Source organism: Budorcas taxicolor, chromosome 11, assembly GCF_023091745.1.
Source record: "Budorcas taxicolor isolate Tak-1 chromosome 11, Takin1.1, whole genome shotgun sequence".
Classification (NCBI taxonomy): Eukaryota; Metazoa; Chordata; class Mammalia; order Artiodactyla; family Bovidae; genus Budorcas; species Budorcas taxicolor.
The window spans coordinates 107362739-107375162 of NC_068920.1; the positions used below are offsets into that span (position 1 = coordinate 107362739).

Consider the following 12424-nt stretch of genomic DNA (forward strand, 5'->3'; position numbering starts at 1 on the left):
TGCTCTGACTTTAGACCTTTCAGATGGGCCTGATAATCTATGTGAGCCTACTTCTGCTGACTCCAAAAATCCTGAGTCTGCCGTTTGATCCTCAAGACAAATGCATTCCTGTCCTGGGCTCACTCCTAAGCAGCATTTCATAATCGGTCTAACTGCTGGGTCTATGGAGCACTCCCCTCTTCATCAGTGGAAGGCTTCCCATGGTGGACATCTCCACTTCAAGGAAAAGACTTTTAGACAACAATCATATGTGATGCCTCATCTTAAACTGATGACATCTAACAACCCTAAAATGGAGTGGTGCAACACTTTGTACTTTAACTATGGACATAACGTTGACTTTTAATTTTGATTATACATTGTCTCGGTTTAATGACTATTTCGCTACACATAAGGCAAATAGGTCTAAATCTAATGGTTTTTTCCCTGACGTTTATCAAATATGAGATGAGGTTATATGGTTAACTCCTAAAAAAGGATGTTAATATCTACTGCCCCTATATGCTGGGAACAAACAGAGCCATCCCCAAAAGTTCGCCAACAACTTAATTACAATGATTGGAAACAAGTGGGATTTTTGCCTCAGGAAATATGCAATATAATCATTCCCGTGTTTTCCAGCCCCAGTTCAGGTGTTCCCTTTGTGTGGCCAGGCACTAATTGGGACTGGATATCTCAGTCATGCTGGCTTGCTCCAAATGGAACCTATTGGATATGTGGCTCTTACCGATGGGCATGGCTTCCCCATGGCTGGATAGGGAGATGCACCCTAGGTCTAGCCTTTACTCATGGCTTTATATTTTCAGAACTTTCAGAAAAGCCTGCTAGTTTACCCCACCTTAAAACTCGGTGGGCAAGGTCTATATTTCACTGGTATGATTATTTGGCTGCAGTGTTTGTTCCCTCTTTGGGAACTACAGATGTTATGCTATGAGTAGATACTTTGACTAATTTTACTCAACAGGCATTGCAAGGTTCTCAAAAAGCTATTTCAGCTCTTAATGCTGAACAAGCACAAATTAGAAAGGTGGTTTTACAAAACAGATTGGCTTTAGATATTTTGACAGCTGCACAAGGAGGAACGTGTGCCATTATTCATACCCAATGCTGTACATATATACCTGATATGAGCATGAATGTTACTTATTTTTCTAAACACATGGACAAGATGATCGGGGCTATGGATACTCCTAAAGCCTCAATTGCCTCACTCTGGGGGACATTAACTAGTTCCCCATGGTGGACAACTATCTCAATTACAATAATTCGGATTGTTGTAAAAAAAATTTTAAAATAAATAAAAAATAAAAACGTATCTGTTATAGTAACACTCCATGGTATGCAGAAATAATGAAACTGAAGCATGGATGAAATAACCAGTCCAAGATCATCTAGCTAATATCAGGACCACTGATATGAACTTAATTTGTGTCAGTGTACATGATCTTAAAAACTACACTGAAGAATTCTCTAGAACTGCACTAATACAGTAGACACCAGCCACATTGGCTATTTTCATTGAAATAAAATAGTTAAAAGTTCAGTTCTTCACTCATACTAGATGCATTTCAGGTTCTCAGTTGTCCCATGTTGCTAGTGGCTACCATACTGGACACAGATAAAACACATTTCCATCATGACAGAGAGGTCCATTAACACTGCTCTAAACAGACTGTCCGAAAGAAAGAAGCTGCACACATTTGTTGAAAACATGGAAATTTAATAGCCTCTGTGGACTGCTATAATAAAAACTCAAGATACACAGTTCTATGTCTCTTGTGCTCTGATCTAAGCAAATTCATTCACTTAATCATTCATTCAATACATATTAACTCAGTGCCTACTATGTCCCGGGACCTGTGCTAGGTTCTGGGGATAGAAAGATGAATAAAGGGACAAAGCTCCTGCCCTCCAGAGGCTTACAATCTGATGGAGGAGGCAGACAAGTAAAAAGGTGATGTAAGGTCATGAGGAGAATGTTATGATGGGAGATTCAAGGGTAATATGACAGACTCAGAGAGGCAGCCAGCTGAATCTAAAGCTTTCAGGAAGGGCTTTACAGAAGGGGTGATTTCCAAAATGGGTGCTGAAAGATGAATAGGAGTGATAGGTTTTACATATTTTAGACACAATGTTTCAAAACTCAGAGAGGCACAGGAGGACATGGGTCACCCAAGGACTCATGAGTAAGTGGCTCTGACTAAAATCTCAGATGAAGTAGATATTCAGGAAGTAACTAGACCAGTAGTCAGATGTTCTCCGTGGGGGCAATGGGTGTTGAGGAGGAACAGGTGCAGGAGTGGGGAGAAAGGAAAGAGAAAGAGTTTCCTTTTGGACATGCTGAGTTTGAGGGGCAGATCATTTGACAGGATATGTGGGGCTCATGTTCAAGAACAAGGTTAGAGGGTACAGACTTAAGGATATCAGCCTCAAAAGTATGAAAGTGTTAGTCACTCAGTAGTGCTGACTCTTCGCGAGTCTGTGAACTTCAGCTTACCAGGCTCCTCTGTCCATAAGATTCTCCAGGCAAGAATACTGGAGTGAGTTGCCATTCCTTTCCCCAGGGGATCTTCCCAACCCAGGGATCGAACCGGGGTCTCCATCATTGCAGGCAGATTCTTTACCATCTGGGCCATCAGGGAAGCCCTGAGGCAGTGAGGAAACAAAGAGCCTGGCTGAGCTCCTGGGGGAAGGTGTGCAGCGGGAGATGAGTGACCAGAATGAACAAAACCAGCTCTAGGAAGTACCAGCCTGTCAAGGGCAGGAGAGAAATCTCAACAGAGAATCATTACAAGGATGTGGTGCCCAGAAATCAAGGGCTGTGATGCCAACTGAATCAGAGAAGCCAAATAATACAAAGTTCATGTCCCGCCAAGAGTCGACCTTGGAAAGAGCCATGCTCATTCTGCAGTGGGTTCAGGAAGAAATGAAAAGTAAAGAAAGCTAAATTCCAGTATACAGTAGGTGCAGACGAACACTGTCTGATTCCACTTATACAGGGTACCCAGAACAGTCAAATTCATAGGTCCAGAAAGTACATTGGTAGATGCAGGGCAGAGCAGGGAGGGGAGTTAGTATTTAACAGGGACAGAGCTTCAGTTTAGGAAAGTGAAAAATTTGGGAGATGGACAATGGTGAGACTAGCACAACAATGGGAATGTACTTAGTGCCACTGAAATGTACAGTGAAATACGGTTAGAATAGTATGCTTCATATTATGTAACTGTTACCACAATTAAAAAAGCATTTTTTTAAAAGAGGGAATTCCCTGGTGGTCCAGTGGCTAAGACTCCATGCTTCCGATGCAGGGGGCCTGAGTTCGATCCCTGGTCAGGGAAATATATCCCATGTGCTCAAGTAAGAGTTTATGTGCCACAGCCAAAAAAAAAAAAGCCCAATGCAGGCAAAATCAATAATTAAAAAAAAAAAAAAGAGTTGTTAATAAACATGGGAGACAAAGCCTTTTAGAAAATAGTTAACCGTAAAGATTATGAGTCCCCCACCTGTCAATTAACTGCTTTAAATAAGCCAGAAATGTGAAGAATCCAAAATGAGAGAGAATATAGGGGAAGCGAGGTTCAAAGACCCAGGAGGGGACAGGAGTCCCAGGCACAGGTGGAGAGTTTGGCTTTGGAGGAGAAGGGGGTGTGAGGAGGCGGGGACAGGAAGGACAAGCACAGATACGACATGTGTGAACCCATGTGGGAAGAGGAAACTGAGGAAATCCCATCTCCTGGCCCCTCCATGAAGCAGACACTGAGGGCCTGCTGAAAGCAGAGAACTCAAGAACAGGAGTGAAGATCTGAAATAACCACTGGGCAAAGGGGGAGCCAGTGAGGGGCACGGGAGCATGTCTGGGCTGCACCCCAAGGCCAGCCGAGGTTGGAGAGAAGTCTGTGGAGGAACCTGTGATGAAAGGTGCCATTTTCCTGGCTGTGCACAGACCTCCAGGTACAACAGAGGGAAAATAAGACAGCTGAATTAATCTAGGTCAGAACTCTGCTGGAAGGGGGCATGGGCCAAAAGGAAGACAGACACCTAATTTGAGGAAGAGGGGATGGGAAACAGACCAGGAATATTGGGGAATGACCGGCAGTGTGGCAGAAGAGACTGACAAAGAAGGAAAGAGATTTGGAGGAAGGTTTTATATGAGGGTAAGTCACTTCAGTCATGTCCAACTCTTTGTGGCCCCACAGACTGTAGCCCATCAGGTTCCTCCGTCCGTGAAATTTCCCAGGCAAGAATACCAGAGTGGGTTTCCATTTCCTATTCCTGGGGATCTTCCCAACCCAGGGATCAAACCAGGGTCTCCTGCATTGGCAGGCCAGTTTTTACCACTAGGGCCACCTAGGAAGACTAGGAATAGAAGAGGGACGGACCATTTGAACTGGCACAGTTGGCTCCCTGGGAGAGGGCTGGTTCCATCCTTTGCCATGTAGTATGTGGACTTAGAAGAACTGTCACTCTCCCAGTGAAAGTTCTAAAGAAGCAGGTGTCCTCAAAAAAGAGCCAAGTGCCAGGTACAAGTATTCTGCAAAGAGTTGGCATCTTTGCAGAACTTTTCGGACAAAGATTTTGGCACATTGGCAGGGCTGTTAGGTTCCAAGGGAGGCAGTGGATTGTTCTGAGGATGAAGGGGTGTAAGGATGGAAAAAGTGACTCTTTAGACACAGGTGACAAATAAAGGTCCTGGGGGGATCATGTGACTTCAAGATGTTAGTCAGAGCTCTGGGGTCAAGAGTGGCTCCAAAGGCTATAGAAGACTTGGTGACACTCCCAAAAAGAGGGTTTTGGTCCAGGATCCCCCAAAACACTGGTGAGAAGTTTGGGCTCCCAGAAGATACAAGAGCACAATTAGGACAACTGTCCCAGGCCAATGGGACAGCTGGATTGGTTGATTCCCAAGACCCTCACTTTTGAGTGAAAAATCAAGAGCCCCAGGAGATGAGAGTAAGTTGATCATACCCCAAAGAGGTCCCAACCTAAGTGTGAAGTGTCTCTGGTAAGAAAAGCAGAGAACTCAGAGTATGGACAATGAAAGAAATTAACCCAAGGAAGTCATAATTATTCATAACTAAAAATAGAGATTTCCTGGGCATCAGTGATGAAGTCTAAGCTGATATAGACCACCCAGGCACATGTAACCAAATCAAATATCCAATTCTGCTGGACCCATGATTATCAGGTAGGTGGGTTTCCAAATTTTTCCCTCAGCTTCACCCTTGAGACTTGGGCCAGAGAAATCTCAGCTAACGTCCAACTACTCCCAGAGCATGGGAATCACAGGGCTTGACACAGAGGGTGGAGAAGGGAGCCACTCCCTCTCTGTTCTAAAAGTAGTTTCAGAATAATCCTGGGAACACAGACTTTAAACTGAGGCCTCAAGTGGCTTGAGCAAACCTCCATCTCCTTCTGCACAGTACCCTTATTAAAGAGGTTCTAGCTCTCTGAGTAGGACCCACATGGCCCAAACACAGTCCCTTCTTCATAACTCCACAGTCACCTGTGGAAACTGGATAACACCCATTCCAGTCAGCAAATCCTGAATATCCCTGAGACACCTGCACAGATAGGTGAGCAGACAACAGAGACTCCAGGTACCTGCAACTCTCAGCTCAGAGGTCATCTCCTCCATGCACACCCACCCCCACCCCCGACGACTACACACACACACACCCTAGACACATACCCTCTCTCCATAGAGCTTACCATTGCATTTATTGTCACTCTGTGTTTTGTTTATGTTTCCTCTCCCCAGTTACCTTGGGGACCTCTTTATACCTAAGGTCTAGCACCCAATAAACACTTGTAGGATGAGTTAGACTGGGCTGGGCTGGGATAGAGTTAAACTGAATTGGACTCAGTTGAAGTTAAAGAAAATGACACCAGGGATCACAGAGCAGTACGTTCCCATGGCAACAAAGTTGCCCTTTACCCTGATTTCCTCATCAAGGGTCTCCCCAGAAACCCACCACCTCCAGGATGTCTCCCAAGTCCCCCAGCCACGGCGCCCCTCCCCCACCACGCAGGTCCTCATTGCTTCTTGTGGAACAAAGCTGGCGCCGGCTCGTTGCTGGGCTCGGCCATGACCTGCATGGGTTGGTTGTTCAGGGCGGCCTCGCGCATCTTGTGGTACATGAATTCGTTCTGGCGGAACATGCGCAGTTCCATCTCCGTCTGCATCCGCATGGCCTGTGGGACGCAGATACATCAAAAACTGTGATGACAAAGCCCCAGGACATGTTGGTCTCTGACTTAGGTTGACCCTACTGGAAAGGATACACATACACCCTGCAAACACATGCACGCATGTATACTCACACTCATCCACTGGGGGTTGAATGTCTTGACAGTGGGCTCCATTTGTTAGGAAGAGGCAGTCACACGAACCACTGAGAGAGTAGCTTGAGGGACTGTTCTCAGCAGAGATTATTCTTAGGAAGTGCCAGGTGGGGACCTGGGTTTGAACCTTGGCTCCTGCACTGAAGTCCCATCTAACATTGTGGGACTTAATCCCTTCAGCCCTCAAGTTATTCATACATGAAACGGGTGAGATGCCCGTGTACTTTATAATGTGCCGGGAAGACTACAGACTGTGACACATAGCAAAACCCTCACCCTCGTAATGTTGATTCAAGAAATATTTATCAAGGGCCAGGCTTTGCTGCAGGGCTAAGGTCAGAGCAGTGAATATGGTGACAATGACTTATTTGACAAGCTTAATATACTGACATAAAGTTAGTCTTCTCGTACATTCTATGATGCCAGAGTCTGTCCTCTTTCCCTATACCGCTGCCTGAGGACAGTCTTTTGGACTCTGTTACTTTCAAATAAATCAGTCTTCAAAACACAAAGGAAACCAGTAGCTATGAAGAGCATGCCATTCACACACCAACTCATCAAACTCTTGTGCCAACCCTGTCTTTTTCCTCCATTTCACTGATGAGGAGACTGAGGCCCATACATTCAGTATTAGCAGCCACACAGCTGGAAAGTGGTAAAGCAGGAATTGGATCCCAGCAGTCTGATTCTAGAGCCTGTGCTCTCTGACTCTACTCCATGTAGCAGGTTTTCTAATGTACGTGTTACACACACATGCACACCATTAGGTTTTCTCAGTCCAGACTTTGAGCATCTTAGGGTTCAAGTCTGAGCTTTGCCATCCACTCACTTTGTGACTAAGGACAGGTTATTCTCCTTCCCTGGGCCTCAGTTTTTTCAGATGTAAAATGAGAGGAAAGACTAAGCATGTCTGAATTCCCTCCTGGTCTAGCAGGCAACTAGGGTCTTTGCAAAAGCAGAATCTAGTACTCAGCTTTCATCTTCAGAGAGCCCAGCCCAGCCCCAAGATGCCACTTGCCTCTAAGTCCTTGGTGATGGGATGAGAGGGTCCATGTGTGACCAGGAGGATGGCATAAGCTTTGCAGATCATGCCATGCCCCACCTCAATGTTGCCAGCATGCCAGTTGGTCAGCCCTGCCCGCATGATGGCCATGCCCAGCTGGGCATTGTTGGGATGGTACAGCTTCCTGTAAGGACATAGCAAGTAATCATAACCCATATTCCCAACCTGCCTTGCATCTGCACAGCATTTGACAGCTAACAAGGGACCATGGGACTTTCCTGGTGGTCCAGTGGTTAACAATCCTCCTTCCAATGCAGGGGACACAGGTTCAATCCCTCGTTGGGGAATTAAGATCCCACTTGCTGTGGGGTAACTAGAGAGCCTGTGTGCCACAACTAGAGAGAAGCCTCAGCACACTGCAATGAAGACCCAGGGCAGCCAAAATTAAATAAATAAATAAAATAGTGACCTCACTGATTAAGTCCATTTGCTTTCCCATCAGCCCTGGGAGGTATCCACCATCAAAGATAGATTGAGGCACACAGAGCCACAGTCAGATACCAAACACCCACGTGGTGAGGCTGTGAGATGGAGACTCTGACCTGGGCCACTGAGCCAAATCCTCACAGGGAAATGGGGTCAGGATTGTACTTGGAACTTGAGTACTGGGAGCTGGCAGCCTTTAGGAGCACCCAACCTCTCCTTGGGAAAAAGCTAAGAAGTTTAGGGGAAAAAATAATTTGAATGTTCTTCATGGGACAAAGTGGTATTCTTACTTCCCTGGTACCCTCCTTTTGTACCCTCCATGGATTGAAGAGGGTACCCTCCATTCAAAAAAATACAACTTTCTTATGCAAAAGTATTTATTTGGCCAGAAATACAAATTCACACACCAATGTGGACACATATGGCAAGAGATGACATTAGCAGAGGAAAGGCAAGGAAGTTGCCTTTTACAGTTTATAAGAAAGGATGGCCCACACCTCTTTTATTTTCTTTCTTTTTTTCCTTCTCTCTGTTTTTTGTTTGCTTGTTTGTTGTTTTTTTATCACACTGTGGGGCTTGCAGAATCTTAGTTCCCAAACCAGGGATTGAAATCTCACCCCCTGCAGTAGAAGCACAGAGTCTTAACCACTGGACTATCAGGGAAGTCCCTCTCTTTTTTCTTTTGATAAACTCTAAAGCTGCAAGATTGCCTCTGTTGATTGGTTGATTGGTTGGGGGTGGGGGGAAACTTTCTAGGCACTTAAAATCAAGCCAGATTTAGCCTTAAGGAAACCAAAGGCAGAAGATGCCACCCAAATAATAGACAACCTGGAGGTGGGAAAGACAAAGGTTGACACACAGATTTAATCTCAAGTATCAGATCTGATTATTTGGACATTATTGCTGGGTACACCATGATAAAGAGGTTCAGTCATAAAGAGGATGGTGACTGATTACTAATGCCTGCTGTGGGTGCCAGAAGGAGGGATATAGTGATATGCCTGCCATCTTCTTAGCATCCCTGAAATAGACACATTTCTGGAGACTACCTGAGCCCCAGGATCGTCACCTACATGTAGCCATCCACCATCCTCCTGGCATAGTGTGAGGCCTCCTCAAAGGCCTGCAGGTAGGAGAGGACCTCGGAAACAATGCTCAGCAGCCGCAGCGTGTAGATGTTGGTGTCGGCAAACACTGGCTCCTGCTTCTGCAGGCACTCCCGGCATAACTTCACAACCTAGGAGACACAAGCCCTGTCCGTACTCACTGCACCAGAGCACAAGCTTAATTCACATATGGGAGCATCATGATGCCACTGGACACTCGTGCTTCAAAGACTGAGGAAACTGCTAACAGAGATGGGAAAGCACCAGCTTGTGATTTGAAGAGAAAAATGGTTCCCATTTGGCTAAGATGTAGGGATGGAAAGGGTAACAGTGGGACACAGCGCTGACATGGCAGGATGAGGAGTTACCATAGAAGTTCGTATGGAGTCTGTTAACAGGTGAATGGTACATATATACAAGGGAATTCTACTCAGCCATAAAAAGGAAATGAATTTGAGTCAGTTGTAGTGAGATGGATGACCCTAGAGCCTGTTATACAGAATGATGTAAGTCAGAAAGACAAAAACAAATATTGCATATTAATGCATATATGTGGAATCTAGAATATTCGTTAGAAGGACTGATGCTGAAGCTGAAGCTCCGATAATTTGACCACCTGATGCGAAGGGCTGACTCACTGGAAAAGACCCTGACCCTGGGAAAGATTGAGGGTGGGAGGAGAAGGGGATGACAGAGGATGAGATGGTTGGATAGCATCATTGACTCAATGGACACAAGTCTGAACAAACTCTGGGAGGACAGGGAAGTGAAGGACAGGGAAGCCTGGGGTGCTGCCGTCCATGGGGTTGCAGAGAGTTGGACACGACTGAGGGACTGAACTGAACTGAACAACAACAAATGGAATCTAGAAAAATAGTACTGATGAACCTATTCGCAGAGAAGGGATGGAGATACAGACATCTTTCTCTGTGTCCGTACCTCTGCCGTATGAGGATGCAGTGAGATGATATGCATGGAAAGTGGCCAGACAAACATGAACTAAGTTTTCTATCTGCTGTATGTATGTGTACTAGTCAGGAGTTTCCTTAGCAATTGACAGAAACCTAAATAAAACTGGTTAAGAATAATGGAATCACACAATGGTATATTAAAAGGAACTCAGCCATTAAAAGGAACAAAACTGGGTCATTTGTAGATATGGATGGACCTAGAGCTGTCATACAGAGTGAAATGAAGTAAGTCAAAAAGAGAAAATTAAATATGGTATATTAATGCATATATGTGGAATATGAAACGTGGTATTGATGAACCTATTTGCAGGGAAGGAATGGAGACGCAGATATAAAGAATGGACACATAGGGGAAAGAGAGGGAAGGATGAACTGAGAAGGTAGCATTGACATATATACACCATCATGTGTAAAATAGATAACTAGCGGGAAGCTGCTATATAACACAGGGAGTCCAGCCTGGCACTCCATGGCAACCTAGAAGGGTGGAATGTGTCAGGGAGGGAGGCTCATGGGGGAAGAGATACATATATAATTATGACTGATTGGCATTGATGTATGTCAGAGACCTCCACAACATTGTAATTATCCTCCAATTAAAAAAGAAGTCAGTAAGGAGTTATAAAAGCTATATTCACATATTACTTCCTCTCACAACAGCATGATGAGACAGGTGCTGCTAATATCCTCATTTTCCCAGATGAGGAAACAGAAGCACAAAGAGGGTAAGTGCTTTGCTGAAGTTACACAGACAGTGAGTGACGGAGTGAAGATTTAAACCAAGCAATGGAGCTTTATCTTAACCATCATGTCCATGATTCTCCATCGTGGCTGTGCTTTGGAATCATCTGGAGAGCTTTTTTTTTTTTTACACCTGGAACAAGTAAAATTTCTAGTTCTTAACTATGCTTCAATAAAGCTGGAAAAACATAAAGAGGATACCACATGCTGGAAGATATGGCCCCTTCTCATGAAGTATTGCTTATAAAGCAGTGCTTCACCTGAGCCTTTGACAGCGTTATAAAACTTTTTATTAGGCTAGGAGGATATGTGTGGTATGGTAGGTGATGTAACCAGTAGAATCCAAGCTATGGTTCCATTTCCACACTTCTATGGCTATAAAATGCATCATTTGGACTAGTGATACCAGTGTGCACTGGGACAAAATCTCTGTAAGTCCCTGGAGAGCTTTTTGAAATCCCAGTGTCTGAGTCCTACCCCAGACCAAAAAAATTAAATATCTAGGGGAGGGACCCTAGCATCTGTAGCTCGTATTTGCCCCCGGGTGGCCCTTATGCACAGTGACATTGGACAGTCATGACCTGCTAGAGGTGTACAGGATGGATTGGCAGAGAGAGGGCCCAGGAGACTGACTACAAGGAGGCCACATTGGTCCTGGTGAGGAAGAAGATGGGCTCAATCCCAAGGGACTTGGAGGCAGGCTTTCCTGACTAACTCACGTGCAGACATAGCTTCAGTGATGCCCTACAAAGTCAGATGGTTTCTAGATTTTAGTGGTTCATAGCTCTCTTCTTTTTCCCTTGCTAATCTCATGGAAGAAATGTCACACAATTCTTTCCATTTCTAACGAGTGGAAATTAGTTTTCTCTGAGATTCTCTCAGAGGCCCCTGGGGCAACTGGGCGGGTAGGGGGGAGTGATGGAGTGTGAGCTAACAAACAATCCATCCTGAAAACAATCATGAGCTCATAGGCAGTGTCCAGCCCTACATCTGGCCCTCCCCAGCTTGAGCACAGAAGAAGACAAATGAAGAAGAGGGAACAGAGGAATGGAATCAGGAGCTGAAGCTCTTACCTCAAACCTCTAGATTTTCTATATTGTACAGTAACACTTTGTTCATGGGACTCTCCCTGAGACTTGACAGACTCCTGGGAGGCAAGCAGCATGTCCTGTGTTGGTCACCTCAGTAAGGGCTCAAAAATGGGCAGCGAATGAGTGAGGACAGAAGAATGAAGACAACGGAAAAGCTGACAGAAATGAACAGAAATGAATCTCCCACACTGCCACACCCTGCTAAGTCGCTTCAGTTGTGTCCGACTCTGCAACCCCATAGACGGCAGCCCACCAGGCTCCCCCATCCCTGGGATTCTCCAGGCAAGAACACTGGAGTGGGTTGCCATTTCCTTCTCAATGCATGAAAGTGAAAAGTGAAAGTGAAGTCGCTCAGTCGTGTCCAAGTCTTTGTGACCCCATGGACTGCAGCCTACCAGGCTCCTCCATCCATGGGATTTTCCAGGCAAGAGTATTGGAGTGAAGTGCCATTGCCTTCTCCTAGTGGCATCCAAACCCAGCCACACAAGTTGTTTAAAGAGCTTGGAGGGAAAAAAAAAATACTGTGATGATCCCTGTGTTCTGTCGCAGACTGGGTGAATCACATCTCAGAGGGTGAGACACAGGAATCTGTATTTTCAACAAACTGCCTGAGTGAATTCAATGCAAGTAAGTGCTCTGCAGGTCAGTGCTGGTGGTGGGTCTCAACTTTAGGTACTACATTGA

At 45.2% G+C, this 12424-nt stretch overlaps 1 protein-coding gene across 2 annotated transcripts in view; it reads right to left on the reverse strand.

Moving 5' to 3' along the window:
• Positions 1-1709: 1709 nt before the first annotated feature.
• The window catches only part of SMYD1 (SET and MYND domain containing 1), a 46751-nt gene continuing 36036 nt past the window's right edge, over positions 1710-12424 (reverse strand). For both annotated transcript variants that reach the window (XM_052648485.1, XM_052648484.1), the window contains 3 exons: positions 8905-9068; positions 7361-7529; positions 1710-6192 (listed from right to left, as the gene is read on the reverse strand). In XM_052648485.1, the coding sequence (XP_052504445.1) occupies positions 6034-6192; positions 7361-7529; positions 8905-9068 (492 nt within the window). In that variant the 3' untranslated portion in view covers positions 1710-6033. The remainder of the gene's footprint in view (positions 6193-7360; positions 7530-8904; positions 9069-12424) is intronic.